This window comes from Danio rerio, chromosome 10 (assembly GCF_052040795.2).
Source record: "Danio rerio strain M-AB ecotype USA chromosome 10, GRCz13ab, whole genome shotgun sequence".
Lineage (NCBI taxonomy): Eukaryota > Metazoa > Chordata > Actinopteri > Cypriniformes > Danionidae > Danio > Danio rerio.
The window spans coordinates 29,083,310-29,098,598 of NC_141030.1; the positions used below are offsets into that span (position 1 = coordinate 29,083,310).

At 36.6% G+C, this 15,289-nt stretch overlaps 1 protein-coding gene across 2 annotated transcripts; it reads right to left on the reverse strand.

The window, feature by feature from the left end:
- Positions 1-10: 10 nt before the first annotated feature.
- Positions 11-15,266, reverse strand: cct8 (chaperonin containing TCP1, subunit 8 (theta)). Of its 2 annotated transcripts, XM_087269115.1 has the most exons (16): positions 15,132-15,266; positions 13,231-13,321; positions 10,653-10,732; positions 10,414-10,563; positions 9,504-9,684; positions 9,363-9,424; positions 9,142-9,279; positions 7,248-7,426; positions 7,079-7,145; positions 6,872-6,959; positions 4,537-4,652; positions 4,371-4,442; positions 4,126-4,290; positions 1,010-1,129; positions 743-875; positions 11-257 (listed from the first exon to the last, which is right to left on the reverse strand). In XM_087269115.1, exons 1-15 carry the CDS (start codon positions 15,189-15,191, stop codon positions 768-770), a joined length of 1,677 nt encoding a protein of 558 aa, XP_087125241.1. In that variant the 5' UTR covers positions 15,192-15,266; the 3' UTR covers positions 11-257; positions 743-767.
- Positions 15,267-15,289: the final 23 nt, after the last annotated feature.

Consider the following 15,289-nt stretch of genomic DNA (forward strand, 5'->3'; position numbering starts at 1 on the left):
ACAATGACGCTGACAGCTCAAGTGCCTTTATTGGGACCAGAATACAGCTCGTAGCCACTCAGTTAATGTACATGGCTTCTCCTAAAAAAATACAAAAAAAAAAAGAGAGAATGGGGGGCAGATATTAAATACACAACACTTGAAAAGCTAAGACGGTGACAGGGAAACAAAACAGCCTAATGTCATCATTCATCCTCATCCCAGTCCTTCTTTCCTTGTGGAGCTTTGGGTCCACCAGCCGGCTTGGCCATTATTATCTGTGAAGGAAAAATCAGACAAAGTCAGATGCGCAGAGTAAAAGACAGTCCGTTGTGCAGTGCAAAACTCTGAAGAAAAAAGTGCTTTTAGTGCATGCGGAATGCAAGTAAATGTGCCAAAACGCTTAGATAACATTCAACATAGCAAGTAATAAGTTAGTGATGTTTGTGGGTTACTACCCTATAACTCAGACTTTTATTCAGACTGAACTCAAGACTAATATTTAGCGTCATTAGACAACACAACTGCAAATAGTGAATCGAACCATTCTGTCTGTGGGTGTAGACACTTGTATAGTATTTACTATATCATTCCTGGAGTTCGAGGATATCAAAATCAGATCATTTATCATATATGTTAATCCAAACTTCAATATCTACGACTGTTAGACTCATTTGGTTAAGGTGAATATCCACACTGTGTTCATGCAGCCTGGGTCACTCTGGTGGTTAAGCACTCCAAACATTGGCGTGTTTTTGTGCACCTTTGCTATTATTTAGGATTTCTTATTAATGATGTGTATCAAATTTATCTGGTTCATCATCCCAGCCGTCCTTGTCCCAGTGTCCTTGCTGTTTGGGGGCTTTGGGTCCCCCTGCTGGCTTTGCCATAATGATCTGGCATATACACATCACATTATAATCCAAGAAAACAAAAAACAGACAAACAAACAAAAAACTAAAATCCCAAAAGTGATGAACATGAATGGAGAAAAATGAAAGAGTATACAAATAAGTGTAAGAGATCTAACCTGATCCACACGGAGGACAGTGATGGCTGCGTTTGTGGCCAGTTTGATGCCCCAGTACTTGACTAGGTATGGATCGAGGATGCCTGCCTCCATCATGTCTCTCACTGCAGGACCCTCTCCCTAAAACAGTGATCAAAAGCAGCAGTCAAAAAAACGTCTTGTGCAGACAAAATAAATATCCACATTCACCAGAAAACAATTCACATTATTACTGTGGAATAATTTAACAGTAATAATTGTGATTTGTGCATTTTGGCTGCATTTACACCGTAGATCTTAATGGTCAATTCTGATTTTGTGACTGTATCTAATTTTGTTTTGATGACCTGCTTGCGTCTTTTAAAAGTGATCTGTATCCAATTGTTTGCATTTACACTGCACACGGCAAAGACCAGAAAAAAAAAAATAGATAAATTTAAAAAATATCTATATTTCGGACTGACTAATAGCTGATAATAAACGCATGCTCTTTTCTCCACATATGTATTTAATCTGTTTGCATGGATTAGTTTATTTTATTTTATTATTTCTGACAAGTTGTTTTACTATAGTTTATGATGGAAAAGTTCTCACTTGGCCATTTTCTTTTAATCTAGGCTTTTTTAAACCAGTGGGCATCTTAAAGTCATTTCCAAACTGTGATTTATGCACGTATGCAACAGTTTTATATTAGTTTATATTGGTTACATGGCAGATGTTGTGCTCTCTTGCTCTTTTAATCTCGTTAAACATGCTTAAATACTTGTGCTACATGACAACAGAAAAGCTTTTTCTAGTCCTACGGTATGAGATTGAAGGTTTGGGACTCTACTAAAATTTGTTCCAAAATGAAAGCATCAGAGTGATGTCGTTCACTATGTTTTTTAATGATGCACTACTCACATTGACAGGTGAAAATCCGATCTACTTGCTTACACTGCAAACACAAGGGCATGGATGTGATTCATATCAGACAAATTTCCACATATGAACAAGGCCTGAATCTAATTTATGTAAATCAGAATCTATAAGATTTTGTTCCTGCTTACACGTACATGGGCCATATCCCATCTGTGGCACATGGGTGAAAAAAAAAATTAGGAATTGAGTCACTTGAACTATGCAGTACTGCGTTTCCTCTCTGATTTTTCCTCTCAGGCCTTTTACACACATCGTCCCACTACCTATGGCGTTATTTAAATGACAAATGTTGTGAGTGCAGTATTACAAGTCGAGATCGCATTTATGTAATACGAGCATGCAAATCTCTTTGCTTGCGCGCCAATTTCCTCTGCTCCTGCTCAAGTGCAGATTTTCTTGTGCACTCTCAAATAAACACTGAAGTGCGATTTAGTGCATTTATGTAACAAATATGTCTCCAACATTTATTCAATTTGCTAGGAAATATTATGAATTTCCAATAGACCTACAATAGGTCTCCAATAGACCTACAGAGCGGTATTAATGTGTCCTGACGTAAAGTGAAACGGCTATAAACTCCAGCAAGATAAAGTCATTGTATTCTGAACTATAAAGCATATAAATAACAAAGTATAATTATGAAGACTGTGTTCATCTTAACTGAACGCCATGTCGTGTTTGCTAACCTCACCTGTCAGTCAGTCAGCATGTCACCTTAAAGGGTTAAACAAATGACACACAGCAATGCTATGGTTACAGAAAAATTTGCGCCGTTATAATTCACTTAAATTTTGATAGGTTTGGTGTGATTATAACCTGCTTTTAAAAAAACATAATAATTGGAAAATGGAAAAGTGTAATGTAGCTGTGGCGGGATGAATTTTGGTGAAATGAATGTAGCGGAAACCATGGAGTGTAAAGTTGAGCCATGCAGCCTTTAGTTGAGTGTGTCAGCACCTTGTCTGGTTTAAGTCTGCTATAGATAATTAAATTACTTTGCATTTTGAGTCCCACAAATGCATTGAACTCCCAGAACTTCTGGGAGTCTTGGGATGTCTGAATATCACGTTTACCAACTATAGTGAGACACGATCCAGCGGTACATCCTTTAAAAACTGTTCGACGTGCACTGCTCTCTGTCTCTGGAGCCCAGAGGAGTGCACGACAGTGTGTGGCTCTGCAGTGAGCACGACTTGTGTCTGTGTGTGTGGTCACGTGACACGCATTTTCAGCGGACGCAGGAATGTTCAGAAATGCTAGGTAAAATGGTGGGGATGTGGATCATTTTCGTTCTAAAATGCCATTTTAGCACTAAGACGTATTAGTGTAAACGGGGTCTGAGTGTGTATTTTTTGCAAGCGGGTTTGCGACAGGGGCGGGATGGAGGATCGGCGATGCCGGCTCAGCATCGTGTTGTCTATTGGCCATCAGCAATGGACAATTGCATTGTCTATCGACCCAACCCTAGTTAAAATTATAGGCTTTTTTAGAAACATTTAATAATTATTTTAATGCATTTACTAACCTGAACAATCTTGTACAAAATTTATTAGCCATAGTTCAACATTTAATAAAGCATTATCAAAATCCAAAGTTGTGCTTGTTAACATGAACTGACAACAAACATGAATAGCGTTAAAAAAGCTGAATAAATACTGTAATGAATGTATTCATTTTCTGCTCATGTTACTAAATATATTAACTAATGAACCATTATTATTTAAGTGTTACCAATTTTCTTTAAGCAAATTATCTGAATTTTAAAGCTCATCTTCCAAGGAAACAATCTGAAAATTCCCCACCGTAATTGAATAAAACTGAGTAGTAATATATATGCATAGCTAAGAACTTAATCTGGACAACTTTAAAGGGAATTCTCTCAATATTTAAGATTCCAGATATTCAAATAGTTGTATTGTCAACCAAATATTGCCCTACGCAAACAAAGCAAAAATCAATGGAAAGCTAATTCATAAAGATTAAAGATTATGTCAAAAATCCCAAATAGAAAAAAATAGTTGTTGTTTTGTGGTGCAAGGTCACATTTAGTGAACAGCGTAAAATAAGCATATTTCAACAGTTGTTATTCATGGTGTTTTACCCTCTTTAAATAGTCTAACAGGCCTTATCTTCAGCCATAAAATATACTAGGCCACTGCACCTTCAAATTCAATATCCAGGGTCCTTTTTTTATTTCCATATTTTATTTCACTCACCTCAATGTCAAAGCCTGAGTTCTTGTTGCCCTCGTGATGTGTGGCGTACAATTTGGAGATCAGCTCGTTGCCCTTCACACCAGAGTTTTCTGCCAGCGCACGGGGCAGTGCTTCAAATGCCTCTGCGTACTTCTTGATGGCGTACTGCTCCAGGCCTGGGCAAGACTTTACAGGACATATTTTTTAATTATTTACACTGTTCAGCTTTTGCCAGCAGCAAAATTAGATTAGACTGATGTGCGTACTTCTCCATACGAGGTGATGTGCTTCGCCAGCTCAATTTCAGTGGCACCAGCACCTGGACAAAGACGTGCATCCTGGGGGAAAAGAACTCCTGTTAGTACCACTTGTCATTTAAGAGACTTTAATTAGAAGTGGTTTTATGTTTGGGTAAGTTTTAAACTGGCTCACCCTGACAAGGACTTTGAAAGTGTTCACTCCATCATCAATGGCACGCTCAATGTCATCCATTAGGTTATCTGTGGACCCGCGAATGACTAAAGTAGAGATGGCACCGTCTTCTTTATCTAGAAATAAGGAGTGAGATGACATGAGCTGTCTGATTTACATTTAGGTCAAGGACATGTACATTTTTCTAAGACGACTATAATACCAAAGACTATAAAATACACAAGACAATTCACTCATATAGTTTTGAAAGGGGAAAAGTGTAATGGTCAATATGGCGAATAAAACACTACATACTAGTACAGGAAGCAATCATTGTTCGCTATAGACTGACGTTTCTCACGGGGAGAAGCTCAGACCAGACATGTGCGTTTACTTTTACAGTTTTTGTGGTCAACAAACACACTAAAATCTCAGCGAGTGCTTGCTTCACAAAAATAAGAAATATATCCACATAAAGCTTGAAATCTGTTGAACAAAATAAATGAACCCACTACACTTAAAAACAAAAGTTTTTTTGGTTTAGTAATTTGTATAAAATGAACGCAAGGTAAAGTCCACCCTATCAAATGTAAAACTACTCAAATGCCCATAAACATGTAAACAACCTTTAAAAAAATGCTGATTTTGTTTGTTTGTTCTCCTGTCCATTTGACTGCACGGTTACTGAAACCAAGGTAGGAAAATTGAATTGAATTAAATGCCTTAGGGGACCGTTTGCACAGAATGTGTTTTTCCTTTCTAATGCGCTACTTCTATTGTTTTTAATTCAAACACATGTTTGATGAATGAGTGACCATTAGACTCGTGTTTTTTGGCTCACGTCTTGTGGCATGTAAATGCTCAATTTTTAACTTCAACTTTCACAAGCAGCGCGTCTCATCGCTGTCAGTTACACAGTAGTGGACCATAAGGGTGTCACAATCCTCCAAATCCTCGATTCGATTACATTTTCGATTCTAAAGTCACGATTCGATTTTCGATTATGAATAATTAATTAATTAATAACGCATTAATTATTTGTAGCCTACCGTTTAAACTACCTGACCTGCATGGTCTTTGTTTTACCCATAAACAAATCATACAGTAAATGAATAAAGGCAAGATACACACATAATTACCACCTGTCAATCCCTTTTTTCTGCGGGACTCGTGAATAGGCAGTGATCTGTGTCGTTATAATGGCGTTGGTAAAAAAGGTCCACAACCAACAGGAACCAGCCAACAGTATCTGAGGTGTTCGCTAAAATGACTAAGTACTTGTGTGAAAGTGAAAGATTGAAGCAGTCTACTGACCCGCTGACTGCCTTGACCCGCTGTCTCGAGCGCATGACAATGTGTGTGCGTCTGTGTCTGTGTGTGAATGAGTGTGTGTGGTCACGTGATGTGCGTTTTCAGCTGTAGTGAGGAAGGAGGGCTTCCTCACTACACACATATATATACACACACACACACACATATATATATATATATATATATATATATATATATATATATATATATATATATATATATACACACATATATATATATATATATATATATATATATATATATATATATATATATATATATATATATATATATACACACACACATACATACATACATATATATATATATATATATATATATATATATATATATATATATAAAGATCTGATGTGTTCACAGTTTCAAATAAAAAAAATAAAAATAAACCACAAATGTTCAGTGTAACATTTTGAAAACAACAACTTTGGCCTGTACTTGTTAATAAATTTATAATAAACATGATCACAAATTTTCATTTATCATATTATCAAAACATCAAAATCATCACCACAAAATAATGCTGACAAATGTAATTTATATATTTAGTATTTGGGGAATGTAATGTGGAGCTTAAATGGTTGTTGTTCAAAATGCCTGACAATTTTTTTAACAGGGATGTTTAATATATAATTTTTTGCATTTGCTTGTAATATGTGATAAAAATGTAAGTCTTTTTTTGTTTAAACCTTTTTTAAGAAATTATGTTCAACAATAAATAAAAAACATTTAATTCTACAGTCACGTGATCTCTCAGACATTTTCTAATATTGTTATCAATGTTATTTTGACCATGATTCTCTGACTAACCGAAAGTTCAACATTTGTTTTATATAATGAGGAATTATCAGTAATGTATACATGTCCACGTTTGATGAACAGTGCATCCTTGCCAAACCAAAGTATTACTTTCTTAGAAAAATATTACTGTCCACAAACATTTAATCAAAGGTAAGCACACACCAATCCACATAACTTGTACATGTGTAATTTGTAAACACAGGATGAAGCATACTATTTTCCTTACCATGTTTGAAGACCACAACCTGTGTATCTCCAACCTCAGACAGGTAAACACTGTCACAGCGTCCCATCTCTTCTGGGGTAGGCGAAGTCTGTTTGTCACAGCCAAAATAAACAGCATTTAGATTGAACACAATATCTGACAACACCATCTGGTTTATCACTAACTCATTGCTTCACACAAATGGCCACTAATACAATCTAAGCTCACCAGTCTGGGTAATGCTGTGGCTCCGACAGTTTTGCATAGTCTTCTGAGGTCCCATTTTGAGTTAAGCCTTGGTACAAAAAAAAAATCATAAATTTCATACATTTAACAAATCAAAAATATTTTGAAACAACCTGGATGATGAAGTGATCCGGATCAGTCTTTTTCTTACCTGACCACCATGAGCTTGTACTTGTTGGCATAATGAAGAGCCATATCAGCGACTTTGCCCCCAGTCACAACCACACTGGCCCCTGAATCCGCAATAGCCTTCACCTGGGCCTCCATCAGGTCCTCCTCTCCTTTGCTGAAATTCATGAGCTCATCTGCATTCTTGATAAGTACTGTTCCCTATGAAACATCACAAAGAATTAATCAAATTGAGCTACAGATCAAAAGAAAACAATGATAACTGCACAATTTTGAACATCATAGAAAGAAAAAAAACTGTCAGGTCGTTCACACAGAATGCATTTTCCTTTCTACCGTGCTGCTTTTTAATGGTTTTCAATGTAAACATGGACTTGTGTGACCATTAAACTCACGTCTTTTTAGACGCGTCAAGTTGAAAGAACTTCAGCTTTCACACATAGCACAGCTCATCCCTGTCAGTTCCACAGCATTGGACCATTTAGAAGAGCTCTGAGGTGAGGCAACCGTTGCAAGTTTCTGTTTACAGGCGCTTTCTGCTGTGCTTTTTTTAAAAGCAATTCTAAACCATCGCGTCTCACATTTTTAAAAGCAAAGATGGATTAGGTGTGAATGAGCCCTTAAACAAAAACTTGCAATGCTCGCCCCACCTGAGCTCTTTTGATTGGTCCACTAAGGGTGTCACTATTTCGATTTTTAATCGAAATCGAACGAAATTTATGCTCAACTTCGATTATCGAATCAAAAAATAGAATCATCGATGCTGCCACGCCCCCATGTCACGTTAGCTTGGCTTGCCAAGCGGGAAAAAACATGCTTGTTGAAGTGCTTGTTAAACTGCAGGCACAGGAGACCCGTAGACAGAGCATAAATCCTCTCCTCTTTCAATGAAGTCGCCGGTGTGGAAGTATTTTGGATTTCCAGTGAGTTATGTTGACAACGTTCGTGTTGTCGACAAAAAAAAAAAACACAGTTTGCAAGCTCTGCTAAGTATGCATTACGGTTGGGATGATAGACGATGGGCGCATCGCGATCCTCCGCCCCGCACCCGTTGCAAATCCACTCGCAAAAAATACACACTCAGGCCCTGTTTACACTAATATGTCTTTGTTTTTAAATGGCATTTTAGAACAACAATGATCCACATCCACACTGGCATGTAGCATTTCTGAGCAGCCCTCCTTCCTCACTACAGCTGAAAACGCACATCACGTGACCACACACACTCATTCACACACAGACACAGACGCACACACATTGTCATGCGCTCGAGACAGCGGGTCAAGGCAGTCAGCGGGTCAGTAGACTGCTTCAATCTTTCACTTTCACACAAGTACTTAGTCATTTTAGCGAACACCTCAGATACTGTTGGCTGGTTCCTGTTGGTTGTGGACCTTTTTTACAGACGCCATTATAACGACACAGATCACTGCCTATTCACGAGTCCCGCAGAAAAAAGGGATTGACAGGTGGTAATTATGTGTGTATCTTGCCTTTATTCATTTACTGTATGATTTGTTTATGGGTAAAACAAAGACCATGCAGGTCAGGTAGTTTAAACGGTAGGCTACAAATAATTAATGCGTTATTAATTAATTAATTATTCATAATCGAAAATCGAATCGTGACTTTAGAATCGAAAATGTAATCGAATCGAGGATTTGGAGGATTGTGACACCCTTATGGTCCACTACTGTGTAACTGACAGCGATGAGACGCGCTGCTTGTGAAAGTTGAAGTTAAAAATTGAGCATTTACATGCCACAAGACGTGAGCCAAAAAACACGAGTCTAATGGTCACTCATTCATCAAACATGTGTTTGAATTAAAAACAATAGAAGTAGCGCATTAGAAAGGAAAAACACATTCTGTGCAAACGGTCCCCTAAGGCATTTAATTCAATTCAATTTTCCTACCTTGGTTTCAGTAACCGTGCAGTCAAATGGACAGGAGAACACTGCTATCTTTGCATCTTTCACTGATGTGACATCACCTTCTGCCTCTTTCTTAAACACCATCCCGTGAAGCATAGTAGAAGAGTTCAGTCCACAGCCCTGCAAAGCAAACGAAAACACAAATGAAACTAACATATGACAAAACATGGACTAAAGAAATAACTATATTCAGTACTACTTACCAAAATTTTGCATACTCTGACATTGTCAACATTAAAACTACCAGACTCAGGGAAGATGGAGACTGTAAAAAAAGATATATATTATTACAAACAAAATAAAAAGGATCTTTGTGACAGTACAGTAAAGCAATCACGCATTACCGCAGGCCTGTGCAATGAGGTTGGCCAGGAAATCCTCATTGCCGTATTGTTTGCTCATGACAGCAGAGCGGATCATGGCTGTCGCCTCCTCCAGATCATGCAGATTCTTTGCAGAAGAGCAGACGCAATCAGGCAGAATTTCCAGAGCTTTCTTACAAGCCATCTCATAGCCCTCAATCACCTGGAACAAAAAAAGATTTACAGTAAACGCAAAATTATTATTCCTCCAGTGTGTGTTCAATTCTTTTACATCATGATGTTTAAGAGAGCAATTTTAATGACAACAATAATTATAGTAGTAAAAAAAAATCACAGTACTTCCTTTTATATTTATCTTTTGTTTGTCCAGTTTGGCTGGAATTATAAGATAAAATATATTTTCCAGAGACTTGCCTATTTAACCAAACCTAGTTAAGCCTTTAAATTGCACTTTTAGCTGAACACTAGCATCCCCCCCAAAAAAAAACTAGTGAAATATTATGTACTGTCATCATGGCAAAAACATTAGTAAATTAGTAGAAATTATTTATCAAATCTATCGTGTTTGAAAATGATTTCAACTTGAAAAGGGAATTTAGACCTAATATAATCTGCTAAAAAAATTACATATATATATATATATATATATATATATATATATATATATATATATATATATATATATATATATATATATATATATATATACATATATATATATATATATATATATATATATATATATATATATAAATAATAATATTAACATACAACCTTTTAAATCCGTTTTAAAGAAAAAAAATCTGTTTCTAAACTTGGGTATTTTGTACAATTGTTACACATTTAGAATCTCAAATATATTGAATAACAAAAAATAAGTGGAATTAAACATAAATAGAGAGACAGTGCATTAGTTCTGTTGTTGGCTGACCTCTGAAACTGAAAGACCCATTCTCAGTAGCTCCTCTGCAAGCTCCAGCAGAGCTCCAGCAAACACCAGAACAAAGTTTGTGCCATCGCCTACTTCCTGCTCCTGCATGTGGGACGCCATCACTATCATTTTGGCTGCTGGGTGCTGAACCTTGGGGGAAGGAAAAAAAGAGAGAGATATAAATGGTATTCCAAATTATTTATATTAATGCATGCATAGCTATGATTACTAATATGTACCTCCAGCTCTCTCAGAATAGTTGCAGCATCATTAGTGACAAACAGTTTCTCCAAGTGGTTGATGACCATTTTGTTCATACCTGTATAAAGATTAATAAGCATGAACATTTACACTACAAAAAATAATCCAATCAAATTGAATTTCAACATCTATAAGACTTAATCAAGGGGCAAAATATTGTTTTAGGCCCAATCACAATTCTCAGGGATTCTTTGGTCTTGGGCCCAATCACAATTCTTTCACAGTATCTATAGACAGTGGCCATATTCATTTATGTAAACACATGCAAACAACATCAACATTACAACAGTCATTGTACAAAGGTAATTCCCGATTTCGATTTTCTGACTCACTGAGGCCCTGTTTCCACTGCCAGTTAAATGTGACCCCATTTAGCTTTTTTACTTATATGTGACACAGATTGGATCTATTCTATGACTATTTAAACATGAAAAAAACGCATGCATTCGGATATTCAGAGAACAGTTTCAGGCCTCCATCATATGTGGAAATAAATCAGATATAAATCGAATGTGACAATGCAACTATCATGTAAACATCCAGATGGAATGTATTGAGGCATTTCGCTTTGTACGTCATTTAACTTGTGACAGTGTGGTACTTCTCTATGGTTTAATACATAGAAAGAAGAGCGTGTGTGTGCTCATATTAAAATTTCGGACCCACTGCTCCTCATTAAAGCCCACCACAGTTTGCTCTGAATGGTGGAGGACACCATATATAAACCATAGGCGCAAGCTTGGATGACAGCCCTTTCCCTCCTCCTCCGCCTCAAAATCATTTTAAAGTTGAGCGAACTTTGCATATTTCGCTGATCTAAAAGCAAAACAATCTCTTCCATGGCGGTTAGTGTGGCGCAGATGCTAGAACCTGCCTTTACGTACACGCAACGTCGTAAATTGTATGGAAAGTTTAAACACATAAATTGGAAATGGGTCACAGTAAAAGAATGTGAAAATGGACAGGCAAAAAATAAATAAATAAAAGATATAGGCAACAAATCGGAGCTGACAGTATAAACATGTAAAAATTCACAGGGCTCGAAATTAACCTTTTTGCTTGGTAGCACCGGTGCTCCTAACTTTAAACATTTAGGCGCATCAGCCAAAATTTAGTCGCACCCACCAATTATGAGCACCGTTACTACACGTTTTATACAAACATATTTATTGTATTTAAAATCAACAATTATCAAACTAACAAGCAAAAAAAATATATATATATATATATAAATGCAAGCGTGAGGAAAATATGTCTCAACGAAATCCCGTTATCACAAGAAAATACATTTTTATAACAGAACTGAGTGAGCAAAAGATACACGGAGCGCTCACCTGCCCTGCACGCACTTAAATGAATCTGTTAACGGTATAACTGTGCTGTTCTCACAAGTGCTGTCTGATACTGCACTGATGCTTTTGACACAGATTGTAGCTTATTATATGTATACATGTTAATAGCAATACCGGTTTATTTTTATGAGTAGCGATATTAGTTTACTCAATGCAAGCCCGTTCGCGATGGTGTACGTGGTGTTCAATTTGACATATAGCTGTCCCTTGCATGGCGGACAGCATCTGGCGATTATATAAGAGATTAAACAGAAGCTCTCGTGCTAGATGTGGCAAACAGTTACCTGAAAACTCCATCCCACAGACTTTTTATAGCGGACTTGAAGCCAATGGAAGTCTTCTACTCTTGGAAAAGTGTAGATAGTGGATTAACATTTAGCACATGATCACTACTAAGACGTTTCAGTATTTATAACTTTAGATGTCATGGTTTCTAAAACAAAATCTGTCAGTGTTATCTTCATTCTCCTCTTCAGCGCTTTACAATTTTTCGCGGTAGCAGCTCTCTCTCTGTCATCCCAAGCCAGAAGCGCTGACTGAGTGATTGACAGCTGATATTAACCAATCATTCACGTTCAGTGCTAGAGCAGTGGGCCAATAAGAAGAGCGTGAAGGCGGGGCACGCATTACGGACTTGGATTTGTTTACTGAAGCAAGTTGACATGACAACTGTTTTAAACCATTCCCGAGCGCTGCGTTTCGCGTTGCAAGTGCAGAGATGCATTCTGCGTGAATGTCTCCCGAATCCGCGCATGTGGTGAACATTTTACAGTAAAAACTGGTCGCACATAACAATTTTAAGCACTCGCAGAAATGCTCCCAAATATATTTTAAGGTCGCATAGATAAAATTTCGGGCGCATATGCGACCAAAATGGTCGCAATTTCGAGCCCTGATTCAGAATAATGACAAAAAATAATAATAATTTGTGCATCTCCTGACTTTCGAATGTGCAGCCATGCTGCCGTTGTAGATGGTGTTTTCTAGAAAATTTTCGTACCCCTTCGTTTCAAGGGGTATCAAGCGCTTTACCTTACCCCTACGGCTTTGCGCTAAAGAGAATTGGGACACCTCTACCCCTCTGTGTAAGGGTAAGGGATAGAGTTGCGATTGAGCATTACATTCGTGATAGTATTGACAAAACTGCAACTTAATAAAAGGTGTAAATGGGGTCTAAAATTATCTTAAATACATAAAGCCTCACCATTGGGTCCATAAGCAGTTCTTGTGGTTTGTGCCAATTCCTTGCATGCCTGTATGTTCCTGAAAACAGCTTCCTCAAGACCTGAATAGTGCTGATAGGGGAAATAATCACATCTGTAAGACTGAATGCTGTAGAGGAAAAGCATTTGATACATAAAAGTAGAATATAGTCTGATATTATGCTTTATACTATGGCTTCTCCTTGATAAAATAGTTATTTATTTGACGATTATATGCTCTTTTCTATTATGCAAGTTTTAACTGATGCTACCCCCAAAATGCTGAAACCATCTCATAAATTAACTGGGGTTGGTTTTACAGGGTTTCTGCGGGTTTCACAGAGTTTTTCAAGACTTTTAAAGACATTTTAAGACTTTTATGAATGAAATTATAGATTTATAAAAGAATAAAGGCTACAGAAATTTTTAAATTCCCCAGATGGAAAATGCCTTTATTTGCCCTATCAAAACAAAAATATTAAAAATGTAATACATTTAATTATACAATAACAAATGAATAATAAAATAATAAAAAAAAAAATTCTGAGCAAAATAGGTGTAAAAACAAGCAAACTTTACTTGTATCCATAAACTTTTATTCCAACATAAAATTTCTTTGAAATAAATACAAAAAAATGTACAATTTATTTTAGAAAACTATAATAAACTAAATCTATGCACAACAATCTGTCCAGGTCAGTGTCCTCAGCAGTAAATACATGATGGAGCACTTTTAAACAAATGTTATTGTATGGGAAACCATTATGATAAATACAGTTTAAAATATCTTTTTAAACAAAAAGTTTAAAGTTTTATTGAGATGGATTGTTGGAGATTGTATGGCCAGATTGGGTAGCAATACATAAAGAAAAAAATAAGACTTGTTTTAAAAAAAAAATTAAGACCTACAACACAATATTTCAGTAAATTTAAAACTTTTTAATGCGTAAAATTTTGATTTTGGGACTAAAGACATTTTAAGACTTTTTGAGACCACGCGGAAACCCTGTTTTTTATTTGCACATTCAGACTTTTTAGTATAATTTTATTAAGGTATTCTTTGCAAATTCTAAATAAGCAAATCACATTAATATCAGCAAATGAATGTCTAACAGACTGTACATATATATATACAGTGCAATATATTATATACTGTACAACTTTGTTCAAAGTCAATGTTGAATAGTGTTATTGTTGTTTTGAAGTTATTCTTGCATGTGAATTCAGAACAAATATTCAACAGTGTTAATAAAAAAAAGGAACCGTGTCACAAGTTGTCACTTTGTTAAAAAAATGAACAGATGTCAGCGAATTAAAGCTGTAACAACAAAGTTTTCTTTGATGACATTATTTGATATCTTTAACCATACTTTAAATATGATTAAAATGTTCTGACTGAAACACCTCGTTTGTATGGATACTGCTCACATGAAAATGCAAGTGTTCGAATATAAAATCAACATTTCCTCAGCAGACAATATTTTCTTGCCAAATCCTACAGTACATACATCTGGGTGAAAACACACATGGGGAACTGTATGCTAGATTATTCATTTATTTTCATAGGAGACAAAAGTATATGCTGAAACAGTGTTGTGATGGAGGTGTGATCTCTCAGTCTGTCAGTCAGTGGCACATGTCTTTAGCTAACATGCTAACTTCATTCATCCGTCACGTTCCAACATAACCCATTTACAGTAAACCCTTTGCTACATCATTAAGACCTGATGTTAATTTCAGCCGTGTACAAAATAACACTCTTCAGCTGAAGTGTGAAGCGTCTGCCAGTTTTACCGGTAGTTGTAGGGTCTGAGGCCCGTGTTCTAGAAAGCTCTATGTGGAATCATCGGGAGCGCGCTAAAAACAACACGATTCGGGCAAAACACTGTTTCAACAGCCTTACCTTCGCACCATCCTTTAACATCTGAGCAAAGCCCGGAGCTTTAGGGACGTGAAGAGCCATTTTGAGCGGAAAATGTGGATATTAGATTGATGCTGGATGAGGCTGCAGCGCACTTGAAGCATGCAGCTAAGAAAGAACAGGCGTTGCAGCGGAGAACA